Genomic DNA, 19014 nt, shown 5'->3' with positions numbered 1-19014 from the left:
CGCACTTCAAACTCTAGAGAATTAACGTTCGATATCCCGAGGAGGATATCAATCATCGACCGGATTATCTCGAGATGTTGTCCTTCCTTACCGCTTTCGGCGACTCGCTTGGACGTCTTTAGGAGCCTACTCTCTAATCTCTTTCCAATTACAAAGATAAAATTAATCATTTCATGAATACGTAACTCGTGTAAACTAGGTGTCAGATTCATATATTTGCAAATCACCGTTTAATGATCGCAGAGATGATATCGGTGATTGGCAGTCTGCAAAATTATCACGAGCTTTTTTCATTTTAACATCAAGAAGATTGATTCTTCGGTGAACGTCTCAAAGACGTGTGAATAAGGATTCCAAGTCCAGCGAGAGTCAGCATCGACCTGAATAACCACAGGACTATTGACACGCTCTATTGACAGGAGGCTTCAGCTCCTAAAGGTTCAGATCTAGCAGAAACTTTGTGTAGAAGCTCCATAGCCGCTACATTGATTGCATTGACCGGCGACATGCCGAAACGCCTCAGGGTGGGCTAGCTTACCTGCAAATTAAGTTACGTAGCACCGTGGTGTTCATTATGTTACGTCATGCATCATGGATAGAGATAACTTTAGCTTATCAATTATAAATCGAAAGTATATTAGTTGGGCCGTTTTGTGCGAAAAAAAACAGAAAAGAAAAAGACAAAGTGCTATCTCCACGAATCGAACAAGTACTTTGCAAAAGTAGAACAATATGCATCCAAGACCGGTGATGATTCTTAATCAACTCTTTCACAATTATCGAGCGTGCGATACTATAGAAACAAAATTAGCAAGAAGAATCTGCTTTTACTATATTTATTCATTCGTTTATTTCGAAAGAAAAAACCAAGTGTTGCGCGAAACTATAAAATCCGATGGAAAGAAATACTCTGCACCACGTATACGTACTTTGCCCGTTCTATAAATTGGCGCGTGTTTATTTGCGTGGCTCGCCCGCACGCATTCGAAATTCAGTCGTTCAGTTAGAATGCAGAGTCACGCGAGAGACCGAGAGACGGTTTATTACTTTGGCGGTATTCTGCTGAAACAATGAGAAATGAGAAATAAAAAAATGTTATCAAAAACTGGCAATTTTCTGACATAACATCGATAAAACTGTTATTCATTTATAATCAAAATTTCATCATTACAAATTGATTTTCACATTCTGATACAACAATCGTGAAAAAATCAAAGTACGCCAATATTACTTAACAACAGGAATCTGTCGGTACACATGACATTTGCATAGGTATCGCATACAGATATGGATTTGTTACATATGCGGCCTCTCTGCGTCAGTTAAAGAACTATGGATGCACGTGCAGGATATGCTTCGTCCACGAACAGAATATTTTATTCAAATATACGTGTATAATAATAAGAGAATAATTCTGATTGACTTTGATTCATAAACTGGCCAAATTGGAGAGAGACAGCGTCGCCAAGCTGACGCAGATTTTATTCGGGATGATTTATTAATGGGAGACAATTAACGAGATGTACGGACTGTAAAAATAAAACGGCAACTCTGATCGTAATTTAGCGAGCAATTTCGATGATTATTGATCTGATCATCTGATTGAGAAACGTCGACAAAAATACTCGCGTGTCACGTTCGATTTCGCAGGGTAGTTCCGGCGCCGCAACAAAGAGGGTGACGGCGAAAGGACACGCAGGGGCTCCATCTGGTCTCGACGTGGTCGGTCACTCTTGCAGATTCGCGCTCTCGTAGGCGTCGGTACTTCCGTGCGCAAGTACATCGGGGATGATTGTGGGCGTCGGAGAACGTGGCTTCGACACGGCAGCGCCCGTCTATGACGTCATATTTATTTCATTCCACCGTGCCAACATGCGTCCGGCTTGTCTTTTCAGCGTTGCAACTGTGTCATCCCGTTTATCTGGTTCTCTCTACCTTTACCGCCGCTACCCTCCTCCCCATTCGTCGCCGCGACGTGCCAGTTATGCAGCAGTGACGTTCAACATGTCGCTTTTTTATCTTCCCTCTCAGCTAATGCTCATTGTCCCACATGTACACGTGCTCGCGGAACAATTCTCGCGTTCATTTTCTGATTTACTGATTTGCGTTTGCGGCCAACGCTATTATAGCGTATTCTCCAACTAATTAGTTATTGCTGGATTGCTTTGGCAATCGGCACGCTACTCCAATACGAATAAATAGAATAAATCGCGATACGAAGAGGACGAACAATCAAGCGAATGTTTCACGATGGATAATCGCGCGATTGTCGTTAATCGAGACAGATTTCATCGCGTGGTTCGAAAGTAAAGGAAGTATATTTATGAAAGTGTTTGATCGCATCGGCATTAAGCGTGCGACACCGGATAAATATCGCGGATAATAATACGCCGGATATATAACGAGAGGAGAACCTGTCACGCAACTCGCACGAGCGAATACACGCAAATCGAGAGCGAAGGGTTACAAATACCTCCATCGTCATCCCTCTTCTCCGTCGAACATCCGCCACGATTTCTCCCGTCTCAATATCTCCCACGCTTCCACTCCCTCCATTCATCCCCCCTTGTCCTCGCATCCCGCTGCAGCTACCCCTCCAGTCTATCTCGCGTATCTACCCTCTCCCTATCACGCGCTCTCCTTTCTGCATTAGCTCGCGCGCACCCGTGGTCGCTTCTCACCAACCCTCGGCGATTCTCGTCATCATCCCTCGCGTCTCGCGAGGACCACCGAGACGCGTCGCCTCGGTCGTGTCCCCGCGTCGTCTGCCAACGTCGTCGGTCGACGTCGGTGTGTGGTGGTCACAGAGCTCGTCATCGTCGCCGTCGCGCTCGCCGTTGTCGGCTCCTCCGGCGCGCATCAATCGCCAGGAGTCACCTGCCGACGATAGATCATCGCGAGTATTCGGTCGTGAGTGCCGCGCGAAAGGACACCCCTCGCTGCTGGTGGATCCTGGCGCGTGCCGCGTACGCGCGCGCGCGCGAACATGAACGTCTCGCGGGCGCGAGACGCGCCGACGAGATAGTCTACGAGGAGGCTGGCAGGCTCGCGGGTTTATCCCTCGATCCCCACGCACCGGGAGAGCGGGACACTTTGAGAGGGAAAAAGAATCGGGTAGATCGATAGACCAGCTGGTGTGCGTGTCACAGCGTTTTCACAGCCACGCGTTTTCGGTGCAGTCGTGAGGGGTGCGGTCCAGGATGGTGAAGGCACCGAGCGTGGCATCCACCGCCGGGGGTGGCCCGGCGGGCATCAGGAGAATCCATCCCGGTCCCGAGATCGCCATAAACCCGAGGAACCTGCCTACAGCCACCGCGAGCATGCCGCTCGCCATGCGAGGAGACGCTAATGCCGTCGGCAGGACGACACCCGTTTATCATCCCCAGGTACCGTCGAGATCCCGCCTGCGACAACAGATTACGCGTTTATCCCCGTGGAAAAAGCGTGCATGCATGCAATCGCGATGGATCATCGAGAGTCGGGAAGAGTTGCGCGGTCTGGTATCGAGAACACGGCTCTCTCATTTCACGCTTTTCATCAGTTATTTTTCTCTCAGAGTTATTATTCCAATAATAGAATATTGCATAAATAACAGCACCGAGTAAGTAAGTATGCACGAACATAACAGACGCGTGAGAAATACTCTCGAAGGCTTTTGCGGATATCACGGAGAACAGCATCGCGTATTTTGTTTGCGTTTAATTTGTGATTTACATTATAGATAAGACTATGCATTAAAAAGTAACAGTTGCGCGATAACTTCAGAAAGTTCATTAACGTCTACCGCTACAATCAGATCGCATTAACTCTGAACTCGGACGGTTAAACTTTAGGTGATCCATATTGAGTAGGTCACGTTGTTTAACGTCGTGTGGTATCTCGTTAAAGAACAAGCAAATTTAACATCTATTAACGCTCACTCACCGTTTATCATACGTTTATCTACAATCCATGTATATTTATGTACAATTTCGACAACAGAAATGTACAATTAAAACACGTGCGAAAAGATTGGCGACGAGTCCGTCTTTTTCGGGCATCAGAGTGATAATAATTCAATTTGAGTAATAATATCTCAATTCTGAGGAGAACGAGGGGACATTGCTCGCGCTCCGAAATTCGTTTCCCCGTGATCGAATGTAGGTCAGTCTCCCAGAGGGAAATGCTCCGCGTTTCAGGAAAATTGAGGGTACTTCCCTCGTTCGTCTCGTTGATCTCTGCTCAACCGAGAGGACGGTCCGAGTGCAATTACCGGGTACTGATAACATGATAATCATTAATCATCTACAATGATATCCAGCACTGTGCGGGTGGTATTATCGGAACTCCATGTTTAGAAAGGAATAATGCAAGAACGGTAATGAAGTCCGGGAAATTACACAAGTTTAATGCAGCGACTATTATGATTTCCGATAACGTAGCTCGGCACAATGAGCCGTGTACAGCTATAGAACTTCAATGAATGAAGCAGTTTACCGTACTCGATCGAAGAACGATACGACTTTTTAAACGCTCCGCGGGAAGCAATGTCCCCCCTCGTGCTTCCTCGTTTTCGTCACAAGAACTTATGTGTCTCGTTGACCGTAACGACATTTTTAAATCGATATCATAAATTTTTCATTCCTATTCAGAGTTTGCTGCAAATTTAGCAAAAAACTCGAAAGCAGAAAGAGCTCATCTCCTTCTATCCAATTTGATTTCGATAACGTAAAGAGATGACTAATACCTCGTACAATCTAAACTTTGCAGTCTACATTTAATAAATAAAAGTAAAGAGTCGGGGCCAAAATAAAACCTTTGTGAAACTCTCTCTAATGTAAGCCTGATTTTAATAATATGTAAACGATGAGATTGCCATCCATCAAGGAGCAACACAAAAGATCGTTCGAAAGCGTCAAAGTCCGTCAAAGTGTCATTATTCAAATATCCGTTCATAAATTCGGAACGAGTAGTCTTGCGTACGGCAATAAATGCAATACCTTGAAAACATTCACTTGACATTTATGTAAATCATTTTAGACGCCGCGACGTCTGTCAACGTCAAGTCTCTGTCGGAATGTTGGTTGCGTTTACGAGTGTATAATCCAGTTCGCATTCACGACAGGTGGATGTCTCCACGCAAGTAGATCTCCATGGTGGCTTTGGTCCCGGAGGTGCGATCAGCGTGGACTCGTGGGACCGTCGCGCAACCCCGTTGTACTCGCGCGAGGACATCAAGGAGCAATACTGCATCACCAGCCGGCAGCTGGACGCCGTCGAGAAATCAGGCGGCGGTTTCTTCGGATGTCTGTCCACGCGAGGCCCGTCGCCGTGCAGCACCACAAGAAATTCTATTCTGTCGGCGTGCGTGCGTAGTGTTCCCAGCGACGAGAATCTGTGCGACGCGCCGTATCCCCGCAGACCCTTACAGATTATGTACCGTCAGCCTTATCCGACCTACTCCCGCGGTCTGTCGAGGTACGACTTCGAGGACGAGGCGGAATGGATCGAAAGTTCCTACTTTAGACGGCGCCCGAGATCGTTTTGCACGGTGCCTGATCCAAAGAGGTGAGCGAAAAGTCGGACTCGATTTGGACAATTTAATTAACGATCGTCCGCGCGAGAAAGAAAAACGGACAAGCCCAGAAATATTGCGGTACGATCATCTTTGACCGCACGGAAAGTATATATTTTCTACAAAATATTATGAATGAATTTATAATTATGCTAATGGACGTAAAACGTGTCTATTTATAAATGTATCTTATTCCTGGTGAAACGTGCGTTTTGTGCGTTTTGTTAAAAATAACAGTCAACTGCCGGTAGGCACGGTATATTTGCACACGCGGGACCGGCACCCGCGAAGGGTGACATTACCTCCGGCTATTTGGCAGCCGAATGCTTCGGATATTTGGAGCAAATTACTCCGGCGCGACGCGTTTAGAATGTATCTACCGATCGATTTATTCGGATAAAGACTTTAATAACGTAATTGATCGAAAGGCGTGTCGCGCAATATAACGATCAGCATACAAACGGAAGGGTGCGAATCGCAAATAAAAATTTCAAAACATGAAACCGACTATGAGATGATGAAGAAATCCGTAATGACAATTATCATGCTGATGACGTGCGTATCGAAAGGGATTATCCTCGGAAACATACCTACTCGTATCTACATTGATTCGAGCGTTTAACAGTTTTAGATAGACCTTAGAAAAAAACGGTATTTATATAGCACACGCGATGTTCCATCGACTGTGACGTATAAAGCCTTCCGCGGTCTCGTCAGAGTATAGCATGCGCCTAGGGGTGAGTTTATTTCTGATTAGCATGAGTGCTGTGCACCGCCCCTTTATCAGCTTTTTAAGGTCAACGAAAAGCGGTCGATTAAAAATTATGGTTGTGCGCAACATCGTTGCCTCGATATGCTGTAGAAGAAGATCTACAGCCAGTAGATTATAACATATAAATAGTATGATTATAAATATATTCTTTTACTTTAACTTTTAATGTCAAGGATAAACATTTGGAATATAATTTAATTGATGAATCTTTCTCTTTCAAAGATACACGTGGGTCCCAGAGGATGAAGAATCGACGAAACTGGAAGGTCCACGACCAGTGTTACCACCTGTACCACCTCCTCCCGTTTCCGTAACGACAACGACGACGACGCAAGGTCCGCAAGCTCCAAAGACGAAACATGTGAGCTTTGCGAGGTCCCACACGCTCACGTCATTTGAAGTTCCGAGGAGTCCACCGAGGCCACACAATCCGGAACGTCTCATAGACTCGCAGCCGACAATGCAGAATACTATACTGCCATCATCCCTGCCCTTACACCCTTATCCTGGTGTCGAACCCCGTGTCCTCGTACTTGGTGAGTCTCTCCATCGCGTAGCGAGCACAAGCGAAATACTTTACAAACATTTACTTTCGATTTACGCAATTTGAACGACCTGTAACTATTCTTATTTAATTCTCTATTAGAGAAACCACCTAAACGCGGTGCCATGAAAACTCAGGCGACGCAGACTGAGATCCCAGCCATGTTCCGCGGTCGCGTACTTCCGGTGACTCTCAGTCCTCGAACCATTCGTCGTGTCAAGATGGTTTCGCAGGGCGCGCAAACAAACGGTATTTTCAACGGGAGAAAATTGACCAAGAGCTATTCGGAAGCTGGACAATTGGGAACGCCTCTCGGACAGGGTGGTGCCTCCGCGAAAGAGGAAACCGATCACGAGCCGCTCCATAGGACTCAAAGCGAAGAGCCACCGAGGTCACCGTTTCTCGTTTCAATGACACCACCGCCACCATTTCTTTCTGCTGTCGCCACCGTTGTTGTCGAAGAGCCATTACCAAACGGAGACATTGTGATTACTCATGTAAGTATTTCAAACGCAAATTTTTTGTGCTTTACGATGAATGATATTAATCCTTTTGCGTGATGTGCAGCAGAAACGTGACATCATTTTGTACGTTTCTGCACTTGACTCAAATAGTGAAACATCAAAACTCATAATTTTCACTCATGTTACCCTGTCCAGTTGAAATCTCAAGAACGTCGCAGGTCACTTGATTTCGACGACCAGGAGATTTTCATAAATTTCAAACCGGCGCCAGTATCACCGGATGCTCGGGCACTTCTTAGTCGGATTTCCGAGCCCACCCGTAGGCTTCTTCCTCTTCAAAAGACCTTTTCCGACGGCGAAATTCAAGTCGAAAGGCGCGAACTCATTGGAGAAAGCGGTGAGCCGAGTTACCCGCATACTTGCATAAGGAATCAGCAGGATCCTTGGGGCAGAACTGTCAGAGCACCCGTCCAATTTTCCTCGACACCCGAGGACCTGTCCCTCCTACGAAGCCTCTCACCTTCTCAAGAGGATCACCACGAAGAGGTGAAAAATTCAGAGTACATACACGAGTTTCTACACGAGCCGAAACATTTTACAAATACAATAAATAAATTTTATTTTGTATGAGTCAATAAGTTATATTTCCATTTCCTTCTTAGGAATTTCACGAGAATCTGATACGTCGGGGTCTCTTTCGAAAGAGAAGCGTATCGCTCGAAGATGGTGTACAAGGTTTGCCATCAGACGATTTTATGCTTCCTAGATCACTTCCAACTTCACCCACGTCGCCAACCGTAGCAGCAAGTGCGTCATCTATTATCTAACATATATAATTTTGCTTTTAAATTATTCTCTGAATAATATATTATTTATATAATACATAACTAATTAATTATAATTTCATTTCAGCACCGCGCAGGATCTCGCAAACTCCAAAAGATTCGCTGCCAAGTTGCACCTTACTACAAGCTGGGATCTATCCGCCTAGTTTCAGTACCGGGATCGCCGGTACTGGGATCATCGGTCAGGTGGCTTCACCATTCGCCTCGAGCGATTCTTTGACAAACGACGTGACCAGGGACCACAGCGATGGCATATGGAACGAGTCACAAGCGACGGTACTCCAGGCTGACTCGTTGGCTTTACTAACGCCGTCTTCGAGGAGGAGACACCTCCTGCTTCTACAACATCAGCAACGTTCCTCGATGGATACCGAGGCTCTGGACGTGGAAGACGAGGTGGAACCTTGCCCACCGAGTCCCAGGATACGTCTGGAACCTGCTACTCCGGTGCAACCCCTCACACCAAGGTGAGCATCGACCATCCGTTTTCGATTTCTTATCGCGCCTAATATGCGCATAGTAATGTATCAAAAAATCTAAGAAACAGATATTGGAAAGGATTTTCGCTTCAGCGCTGTTGCATATTACTTTATTTATGAAAAGTACTTTTTACAGACTCACTTACATACAAGATCTGTTACCGGCAGAGTTTCAACAAATGTACTACAATGATGTATCCTCAACAGCATATTTTTATGCGTATGATATGTAAGATACTACGATGCATTTATAGTACTACGATCTCCAGTAATCCCCGGATTGAATCTTCAAATTCAGTATCTCCGATGACTGATACCACCTTCTTTTCATTATATAAATTTTTCTCATTTCCAAATCACTTTCCTGAAGCTTACTGACATGTAGTAACGTCTAATGCAGTAATTTATAAGCTTGTAAATACTATAATCTTGTAAATATCTTTCCTCTTCTCTGTCTCTCTTTCGACGATAATAACCATTTTGATTAACAGTTTCATTGATATAAGCGCGTGTATGCACATGTACATGTACGCCCGCTCCCGTACTTATTCCCCTGAGTAACGCCAATGTTAATTAACATACATGTTTTCTCCTGAATCACACACGTAATTAACGATGTAACATTCATCCCTTGATATCCGCGTTAAAATGCTGTTGTTTCCCCCTCTTTGTAGTTTAGATTACATACGTCGGATTAACACTCGTGTTTCTTTTTCAGTATCGAATCGTCCATCTCCGCGAGTAACGGCCGACCGAGAAGTGGCTTACGCCGTGCGAGTCCAGGCCCGCCGTTGTCTCAGCCCCAGTCGCAGTCGTCGAGTGAGTTTGGTTTGAGCTTAGCGAGAACGGACTCGGGTGGCCGTACAAACACCGATCTTTCCGAGACCTCCGAGGATTATGTCACTGCCAATACTTCTACGGAAACCGGGACCACGACAGGTACATCCGCCACGACCAGTTCCTGGTCGAGACCACCGCAGGCGTCCAGCGCCGCGGCGTCGGCGGCATCGGCGCCCGCCTCGACCACCGCGACCGCCGCGGAGGGCAGTTCCTTTGAAAGCGCCAGCTCGATCTATAGCTTGGCGAGAAGCGAGGTAAGCGCAAGTTTTAGTTTTATTCTGTTCAATTTGATGTAACGTAAATAACAAGATTTTCTTGCATTTTTGAGAGTATAAATGTTGTTTATTTGCGCTTGGTATTTTTCTATTTGTCGTTAGGCTGTTATCGAGGAGCCATGTAGTCCACCGCCGATTTTAGAGGAAACGGAAATTGCATTCGGATTAGAACTAGCTCCACCGGCAATGAGATCCAGCAGCAGTAGTAGTTCGGGTAGCTATGACCTAAAAGACGCGCTGGCGATGGCCGATCCAAATAATGATTTGGAGCAGGCCGTTTCACCCAGTAGACACATCTCAGAGACTGAATTAGATCGAGATGTAAGTGTATGACATTAATTAACGAGATATCTTTATCAAGAAATTTCATGATAAACAGCAGCGTAGTAGTGTATAATATGACAGAGAGAAAGAAATAATTTTACGAAATTAATCATTTACCCATTGTTTCTTCCCGATAGGAGGGTCATCGATCGTCATCTGGCGGTTACGCCGAATCGCCACCCGATCCTCGTATGTGGAGTGAAGAGGAACGTCGTCGGAAGAAGAAAACTTTCAGCCTGGATTTCCTTGGAACCGCAAACAACGCCGAACAAGTGGAGCACAGCGTGGAGGCGGCGCATCCGGAGAACGTCGAGGTCAGTCCGACGTCCAGCCATCGTCACAGGTCGCGAAGCAAACTAACGTCAGCACGAAGTCCACACCGAAATAACAGGAAGCGAGATTCGGTGTCGACACAGGTGCAGCAGCCGCAACAGCAGCAGCAGCAGCAACAGCAGCAACAACAGCAGCAGCAGCAACAACAACAGCAAGTGCTCAGTAGAAGTCCCCAAAGGGAAGAATGGAGAGTGGAGCAGGTCGAGGACGGTCCTCACGTACCAACGTCCGACGACTCGAGCTGCAGTCATCACTATCACATGTATCATCATCACCATCATCATATGCACCGAGAGGGTGCGGAAACTGCAAGGCATCGTCGGACCAGGGAAAGCCCCAGGCGAAAGACTAGTGGTCACCTTTCTACTCGGAGACGCAGCAATGAGGTAGATAATGCGACGATCTGAATGAACGATGCATTTGTAAAAACTGTATTTCGTCATCGTTTCGAGCTGCGCGCATTTGTCCGATTGTAGGACAAGAACGCTGCGTTAACGGGCAGTTTACCGCGAAGAAGATCCCGCGTCGCGGACGATATAGTTTGCTCTAGTCGTCTGAGTCCCGGCCGTTATCAGCGGAGTCCAGGACACAACGGCCAGCGGGCACTCGTGGTGGAGACACAAAGCCCAGAGACGAGATTGAAGGCTGTGTCGGCGGAATCGTTGAGATCCGTCAGTCCGGGCAGTGATAGCGTCTTTTACAGCGAGAGCGCCGATCAACCCTGCGTTTCCATTGCCGCTTTGGACGCCGCACACTGCCACCATTGTGGCAGAGAGGTGATATATTATTTATCGTGCATTGTCCATTGGCTCTTCACCTTGACTCTTAGTAGTTTCTCTTTATAGCAGTTTTTAATGAGATTAGAGTAGATTAAACAAATGAACAAGATTACGCAAAGTACGTAAAAGATTCATATTTCTCTAAGAGTTTGCCATTTCAGTTGTAGAATAAAGCTCTAAATACACTGTTTTCTTTTTCCTTTGTATTTTTCAAAAAGTTGCATTTATTACAATACTCGTAGTAGGTATGCTTTTGCCATTAGCATTGTATGAAGAGTTTTTCTTCTTTTTGCCTGACATAGATTTTGCATAAATCTATCCTCTCTTTTACGTTTTATTCACTATTCAAGATCTTTCTCGATAGTGAAATTAGTCACGAACGCACAATCGTGCGAACGATATGAAATCAATGCGAATGCAAAGTAGAAGTTTTTTCCATCTACTTTTGTTCATCTGTCTGCCTTCTTTCTCTATCGTGTGTGCCCTCCTGTTGCTCTATCCTGAGGTGTCGGAAGAGATCGTTCGACCACCGGCAGGTTTCGCGGACTCCCCGGAAGGCCATCGAACAACTTCCAAGCACGAGACATCGCTTGTACAAGTTACGGGACATCGTTTGTACAAAAAGTTTGACAAAAGGTACAGATCGGAAGATCGAGGAGACCGAAGGCATCGTCGTAGCAGTGCCGGCAGATCGGACATCCGAGCCAAATCAGAGGAGAGGGCCGCCCCGCGATCAGGAAGCAGAGGCTCGATCGATGACACGGCCATCGGCAGGAGAAGATTGCAAGCTCGAAGTACCGATGCCAGCATGGAGATTCTCACGGGTAAATTTAATATATGTATTTATTTACGCTTTATTTTGAATTAATACGCTCGAATCCTTCTGTTTTTTTTTATAAAACTTAAAGAATAGTTATGGTGGTACACAAAATGTATACCATTCAGTACACGTATAATAACACATACGTGTCATTCCTGATAGGAAGAGAAGACGAAGATACTTATATGGAACCCTACACGAGCAGCGAGTGGATCTATATTGGAGATCTCGAAGAGAGCCACGTGTGGAAAGGACCTGACAGCAGAGATGGTGACGATGACGTTACGGAGAGCGTTCTCAAAGAGCGACGAGACTCCCAGGAATCTACTGAGAGCGAAAAGAATTTTGAGAAGAAGTACGAAATTGTCACGCATAGGATGGTACATCGAAAAAGCAGCGGTGAGATGTACAAGAGGATACAAACAAAATGTTTTGGTAAGACAAGTGTTTTCATATCTCCCAGTTAAAACGTTAACGAAAATATTAATTATTAAAAAATTTCTCAAGCCTTTTATATTATTCGTGCATTTTTCTAATTTTATGGTATGTATATGTACCAATTATGTATATGGTGTGCCGAAGCGTAAAGATAAAACTTTCACGATGGATAAAGTCAAGCTCCATGAGCGTTTCTATTAGAATTTCTTAAAGCGCGCTAAAAGATCGCAAAGTTTCATTTCTCCCTGCATCGTGGGATCATCCGATGGATGACGTCCGACGCGGCACTAACGAGTCGCCTCAACATCGATTCGCGCATCGCTGAGGAATGTTTTTCACCTTGTCTCGCGCAAAGACATTCTACGATGAATCTGTAGACAGGACGAAGAGTTAGCGAGCTAACGAGGGCGAGATGAACAGAAAAAGAGAAAGAGACAAGAAAAGAAACGAGAGAAGAAGAGAAGAGGCAAGGGGAGACGGATAAAACAATTGGATCAAAATTAGAGCGTTAAACAAATAAGATTTAATCAAATCCGCTGTGACATGAAAATTTACGTAAGAAGGATCAGAGGTTGTACATCGCTGCAAAAATGAGAATCATTACTATATCTGGCACGTGTACGTGTGTAGCCGTGAAAAATGAGCTAACAAAATTAGAGGAGAGGAAGAGGAGGATTAAGAGGGCGAGAAAAAGAATTGGGTCGCAATAGAGAGTAGAAAAAGCCACGAGGGTAAAGAGAGAAAGACAGGGACGGAGAGAGAGGGACGTTCTTCCCGATTCTTTAAATAAGCACCGCGTAATACTCCGTCGTCTAAATATAATCCACCCGGCGAGCAGCCGTCGAGCGAGACGCGTTCAAGTCCGGCACGTTCGGAGCGGAGAAGGAAGACAGAGAGGAGTGATTTGTGCCGACCCGCGCGAAGGCGGCGGAGAACCGCCAGCGGTCCGCCAACTCGCGAACCGCGGGAGCGCGCGAGGGCGCCCGGGGGATGAGCGGAGACCAGCGGGGTGGTGACTCGAAGAAGAAGCTTTTGGCCGGCAGTCAGTGGGTCAGGGCGCCAAGTCGCATTCCACGAGGCTGCTGTGACTCTCGAGGCGTTCGTCGGCTTTGTAAATTCACCGTTTTTCTGTGTGTACACTCGCGAGTTCGTTGCGCGAGTACGCGCTACACCTAGTCATTCTTCTTCCGGTGGAGGGTGCAAAAGTACGTAACGCGCAGCGAGACTGCTCGCTGGAAAAATAAAATCCGTCGTCGCGTGTCGTTTCGTTGACCAGCGAAACCATGGTGTGTAACTCCGCGAGTTCCTCGTGCACGGCGGAAGTAGACAGGGACGCGACATTGAAGCAGGCTCTGGAGGAATTGCTCAAGTGTATGCTGAGAGTCTGGTGTAGGGAGAGCCAGGCCCTGGCGAGATTCGGTGGGACGACCACAGGTAATCACAGGCCCCGATGGAAAGTTTATATTTTCATAAAAAAATAATTTCAAAAATACATTTCGACGAGGAAAGTGAAAATGGCGCGAAATGAATGGAAATGATTCCGCGCGAGTTTCAATCGAGCTACTTAGCACTACAAATTCGTGAAACACTACGCGATGCCAAATTAACGACGTAAATATCTGCGGTGACGATATCTCGGGGCATTAAGACGAGGGCTGTAGCTCCATTTCATTGACTCAGAATGTACCGTTATTGGCATTCAAATTATGCCGTGGCATTATCGTTACGCGTTCTTTCTTAATCGAATTTAAACGGATCAAAGCATCCCCGTGTCATCCGTGATGTAGGACACACGATGAACCTCAAGATAAATAGGATATTACACACCGCTGTGCCGCAATACCGCTATCTATGTATAATCTGCACCCGGTAGCGCTTACGATGCGCCGCGCACGATCAAGTTGCGCTTTTTCCAGTGTCTTTCACGTTCATGATCAAAGCGAGGACTAAAATGAACGAGCCCGTAATGGCACAGAAATAAAAACGGCTCGATAGCCGCGCGACAACGACAAGCCACCTCTATCTATAATGAAGGGAAAGGTCTGAGGCCCTAAATATGCTCCACTACATTTGTAGCGCACGCTTCGCGCCTCTTTGCACCGGACGTTCAGCTCTCGTGCCACATCGTCGATCCATTTTTCTTCCGCTTCGGGCTCCTCTGATCTAGAACGACCGATTTGCCTGCCCGATTATGCTCGCGTGGTCGTAATCGCATATCGCACTATTCCCGTGGTACAGCCACTCGATATGATACCACGTGTGGAGTGTCCATAAAGCGCGAGGCTTAACAATTTACCATGTACGAGTCTCTTTGTCGCGTATTAAATGCTCCTGATCTAAATATAATCCTGGTCTAGTGGGATGATACAGCATATTCAATGCTGATAACAGGTATTAGAGCGTATTTTAAATACCTCCTGCTCTGATATCGGATAAAATCACGTCAAAGAGTACGCAAACGCGAATTTCTTCATAAAATAATGTAAAATTAAGTTTCAATAACGAGTGTGTGAAATCAACGAGTGTGTACAAAGAATCTCAGGGCAGTTAAATAAATAAGGTTAAAACAAGGCAATTTGTTGTACGTTTGAATTTGATATAAGCGATATTTCATTTGTAATTTGCGATTCAAAATTTACCATCGCGAGTTGCCCCTAATAAGAATATTTCTGTCCGTTACTTGGTACAATACTTTGCACTTGTAGAAAGCGACAAGAGGGTAATCATGAAACGTGAAGCGGGCGGCGAATTTGGATTCCGCATTAATGGTTCCAAGCCCGTGGTGGTTTCCGTGATCGAGCCAGACACGCCCGCGGAAAATTCCAGTCTCGAGGTTGGCGACATCATAATATCGGTGAACGGCAGAAGCGTCATGGATGCCACGCATTCGGAGATCGTAAGATTGGCACATTCTGGCTCGGACATCCTGGAACTCGAAGTGGCAAGAACCTGCAACGTGTTGGCGCCGCGCGTCCCGCGCACGGGGGCAAAAGAAGGCGTCCAAGAGGCACCTCTTTGCTCGGGTTACTTGTGGAGAAAGTCCTCGAGCACAGAGAAATGGGTTCGAAGATGGTTTGCTCTTCGTCGTGACAACTGCCTGTATTGCTACAAGACTGACTCGGTAAGCAACGATTGTCGTTTCTCATTTGTAAGAAAGAACAAAAAGCGCGAATTTGGGTGGTGCAAACGCGCAAGCGCGGCTCAATGGATGATGAATCCGTAAAGATACGTGGAACGTGGATCCCTCAGATTTACGTTTCTTCCATGAAAAGGAGATCAAGTGTACATGAGTGTGTTTTGAATTTAGAAAGGATTCGAGATACAGAAAATAACGTATCCTTTGAGGATTTAAAGCAGAGACCGCTGCCACTCAAGATGTATACTTATCGCAACAGGATTCGCAACCAGTGGGAGCGGTAATGCTCCTGAAGTACGACGTGGAGCAGACGCCTGAATCGAGAGTGCACAGTTTCGCGATAAAGAAACACGGTGCCCTGACGCTGCGATTGGCGGCCGATACCGAGGAAGCGGCAGCACGATGGACGACGGTTATACGCGAAGCTGTCGAGAGGAACAATCAGGTATGCGGAGCAAAGTCGACGCTAGTCCGACTCTTTGAGCTCTTTTGCGAAATAATCCATTCCATTTTCTTCATTCAGATCGACACTTGGCTGGACTCTTCGTTAAGAATGAAGGAAATGGCTGCGTGCGCGATTCAGAGGCCAGATTGTTTCGGGTATCTGAGCAAGCAGCAGGAACATGCTCGAAAGACATCCTCACCCACCGGCTGGTCCAGGCGATATTGCGTGTTGAAGGACGCCGCGCTATACTTCTACGATGACGCCAACGCCGAGAAAGCATTCGGCGTGGCATATCTGCACGGTTTTAGGGTGTTTATTAGCGCTGCGAGTTCTGGCGGCAGGAAGCACGCCTTTGAGTTACAACCACCAGACCCCACGCAGAGGCATTACGTCTTCGCTACCGAATCAGAGATAGATAAGAAACGGTGAATAGTTACAAGGCGATTTTTATCTCTATAAAAGCAATCGTCATTGGTCATTTCCGCGATCGCTTTGTTCCATTTTCATACTGCGAATAATATTTTATCGTTATTTCAGGTGGGTGGCTGCTCTCGAATATTCGATTGACAGATGGATAAAAATAGGTTGATGCGAAACAAAATCCGCCCTACGACGAATTCAACGAGACACAGTAGCGAAGATCGTCCAAGAAAATCCTCGTCCGTATTCGTTTCCGGTTCCTAACACACTGTGAATCATCCGCGACGATCGCCATTGTCACATCGACGATCGTCGCACGCTCGTGGATGTTGCATGATTTTTTTTTCGTTTCAACAACATTGATAACTAACGTTAAATCTCATCATCAAGGTCATAGCCGAGATTCTAGCTGCTGATTAACGTTACGTTAAATTGTTCAAATAAAAGTCAACGCTAAAAACGTGCAGCTTGTATTCCATTGCGCGCAATCTGCTTAGTCGCTGGATGTATCATCGTTGTGCCGTCGTAATTGTTTATCAGCAATTTATCCAATGATTTCATTGAATCGTCGAGACTATTTGCGCAGAGACTGATGTCGTTGAAATTCTCCTGAGTATTTAGTGTGTATTTGTACAGAATCGAAAAATCTAAACTTATTTAAAAATTCTAAAATCAATTTCAATTTTAGTACTTTGGAACCCATCACGTTACGCGCGCGCGCGCTTTTCCATTTAATATTTCCCATTCATCGTACGTGTCATCATCGATGTAGTACTTTACGGACTTTGATAAAAAAAGAAAAAAAGTGAAATTGTAAAGTACAGGTGGACATTAAAGAATCGGAAAGAACCTTCTCTTTCTCTCCTTTCATGCATCGTGCATCACATAATGCAATCCATTGATTTGCGACGATTTTGATACATTTGCGAGAACAGAGACCGTCCGAGGTCCTGTCTGTCACTGAAATGCTATACGCACATGAAGATAATTCTGCAGCTGGGAAGAATATCTTCAAAAACAACGTTCATCGCTTGAGTAATTGTAACGGCAGAATCGGTAGAGAGACGAAGAACATTTTACAAACACTTTACGAACGCGTACGTGCATGCGTAGCGATAGTTGCGCGTATGCAGCATATGTGCATGTGGAATTGCCATTAATTGTATCGCTATTCTTACCAACGCCAATATTTGTAATGATCCAGAATCGCGGAACTTTATCCCCTTTATAAGAGCGGGAAAAATGCGATGATGAGACGCGTGTGCGTTATTTGCACGATGAAGGGAAAAAAATCGCGCATCTTTGACAAGAATCCCGCGCGTATCCTCGGCGCATACATGGTAGAATAACGAGAGAAAACCAACGTACATTTTAAAGAGAAGCTACACTGGCACATCAGGTTCATACTGATCCTGCCCGCTCTTACCGGTGTACGCAAAACGTTCTATGGAATTACCGGTACACATTTTATAGATATTTTGTAGAGACTGAATTAACAAGAGAGAAAAAGAGAGATCACACGAGACGATAAACGCTCGCTGCAATATGTCAGAGAGCAGCGGCGTGAAATTATTAACGTGACTGCGTTATAGTTCTCCCTTGAATTAATTCCAAATGCGCTCATCGAAAAGATTTTTTATTAAAGGTCGACAATTTTAGTCGACGCAATTTACGACGAAATTTATGATTCTCTCTCACGTTGAAAATTTGAAGAACATTACCATAAGCGTGGCCTCACATTTTCTTTAAAAGAAAACTCGGCTACAGGCAATTTAAACAAATTGTTAAAATATGTGCCGATAATTTCGGAGACATTCCGTAAAATTTATGAGAATTTTTCATTTTGGAAGTTCTTTCGAATTGTACGTGTATATAGTATTATCGAACCACTTGAATTACATATATAAACTTATTTCTCCTCTTTTAGACACGTCTCTTTTTTATTAGTGTGCATTATCGAGTGTGTATGTGTGTGTGTGTGTACTTTATTCACGTATCAGAAATGCCGACGAAATGACGATGCAAGATTCTCGAGACCATCAACCCTGTGCAGAAAAATTGGAACAGGAAATACATAGGATTAAGCAAAGAAAAGACAAAGCGTGCGCTATCGGCGTGACGGCGTGGCGCCGAATTTAATAGCGTCTTCGATGAGAGGGACCGTCGCAAACATGAAGAAGCAGTGAAGGGAAAAACAGGAAGATATGCAGGCGCGAAGAACAAGACATACCGACGATACCGTCGTTCCGGAGTACATTGTTCCACGGTCGACCGGTCGACTAGGGTTTATTAGAGAATGACACGTTTAAAACACGTTTGACAGCTTGTGTATATCGAAAGGAGCCTCGATCACAATCGCTCAAAATCTTAGCTAATAAAAAAATAGAATACAATTTAATACAATTTTCGAATGAAATGTCTACATATTATCTTTATCTCAGTTATTAACAAATGTTAACTTGGAGTTGAGATTCCTTCCTTTTCATATCATGCGACTATATAGCACACGATAAGAAATCGATCACATTTTTTCAGATATTATTAGA

General features: G+C 45.3%; 3 protein-coding genes across 3 annotated transcripts; all 3 read left to right on the top strand.

Moving 5' to 3' along the window:
* The first annotated feature begins 1390 nt into the window (after nucleotides 1-1390).
* LOC105280715 lies at nucleotides 1391-9363 on the top strand. Its single transcript, XM_020032113.2, has 8 exons — nucleotides 1391-3386; nucleotides 5105-5547; nucleotides 6549-6862; nucleotides 6973-7367; nucleotides 7530-7880; nucleotides 7997-8141; nucleotides 8247-8646; nucleotides 8795-9363. Exons 1-8 carry the CDS (start codon nucleotides 3201-3203, stop codon nucleotides 8889-8891), a joined length of 2331 nt encoding a protein of 776 aa, XP_019887672.1. The 5' UTR covers nucleotides 1391-3200; the 3' UTR covers nucleotides 8892-9363.
* LOC113562484 lies at nucleotides 9038-12496 on the top strand. Its single transcript, XM_026972077.1, has 8 exons — nucleotides 9038-9042; nucleotides 9377-9752; nucleotides 9876-10094; nucleotides 10235-10513; nucleotides 10565-10816; nucleotides 10907-11206; nucleotides 11715-12033; nucleotides 12192-12496. Exons 1-8 carry the CDS (start codon nucleotides 9038-9040, stop codon nucleotides 12494-12496), a joined length of 2055 nt encoding a protein of 684 aa, XP_026827878.1.
* LOC109611055 lies at nucleotides 12481-18866 on the top strand. Its single transcript, XM_020032114.2, has 5 exons — nucleotides 12481-13901; nucleotides 15173-15588; nucleotides 15863-16048; nucleotides 16127-16473; nucleotides 16586-18866. Exons 1-5 carry the CDS (start codon nucleotides 13751-13753, stop codon nucleotides 16635-16637), a joined length of 1152 nt encoding a protein of 383 aa, XP_019887673.1. The 5' UTR covers nucleotides 12481-13750; the 3' UTR covers nucleotides 16638-18866.
* Nucleotides 18867-19014: the final 148 nt, after the last annotated feature.

The sequence above is a fragment of the Ooceraea biroi genome, chromosome 8 (assembly GCF_003672135.1).
Source record: "Ooceraea biroi isolate clonal line C1 chromosome 8, Obir_v5.4, whole genome shotgun sequence".
Lineage (NCBI taxonomy): Eukaryota > Metazoa > Arthropoda > Insecta > Hymenoptera > Formicidae > Ooceraea > Ooceraea biroi.
Note: the sequence above shows the minus strand (reverse complement) of the source record. Positions and strands in the feature narration are given on the sequence as shown.

What these genes read in the sequence shown, in the direction of transcription:
- LOC109611055 (XM_020032114.2), top strand. Translation starts at nt 13,751, where the DNA reads ATGGTGTGTAACTCCGCGAGTTCCTCGTGCACGGCGGAAGTAGACAGG. An exon ending in ATTGCTACAAGACTGACTCG is followed by an intron (nt 15,589 to 15,862) that starts GTAAGCAACGAT and finishes TTATCGCAACAG; the next exon opens with GATTCGCAACCAGTGGGAGC. An exon ending in CTGTCGAGAGGAACAATCAG is followed by an intron (nt 16,049 to 16,126) that starts GTATGCGGAGCA and finishes TTCTTCATTCAG; the next exon opens with ATCGACACTTGGCTGGACTC.
- LOC105280715 (XM_020032113.2), top strand. Translation starts at nt 3,201, where the DNA reads ATGGTGAAGGCACCGAGCGTGGCATCCACCGCCGGGGGTGGCCCGGCG. An exon ending in AAGAGGATCACCACGAAGAG is followed by an intron (nt 7,881 to 7,996) that starts GTGAAAAATTCA and finishes TTTCCTTCTTAG; the next exon opens with GAATTTCACGAGAATCTGAT. An exon ending in GTCGCCAACCGTAGCAGCAA is followed by an intron (nt 8,142 to 8,246) that starts GTGCGTCATCTA and finishes ATTTCATTTCAG; the next exon opens with CACCGCGCAGGATCTCGCAA.
- LOC113562484 (XM_026972077.1), top strand. An exon ending in AGACTGAATTAGATCGAGAT is followed by an intron (nt 10,095 to 10,234) that starts GTAAGTGTATGA and finishes TCTTCCCGATAG; the next exon opens with GAGGGTCATCGATCGTCATC. An exon ending in CTCGGAGACGCAGCAATGAG is followed by an intron (nt 10,817 to 10,906) that starts GTAGATAATGCG and finishes GTCCGATTGTAG; the next exon opens with GACAAGAACGCTGCGTTAAC.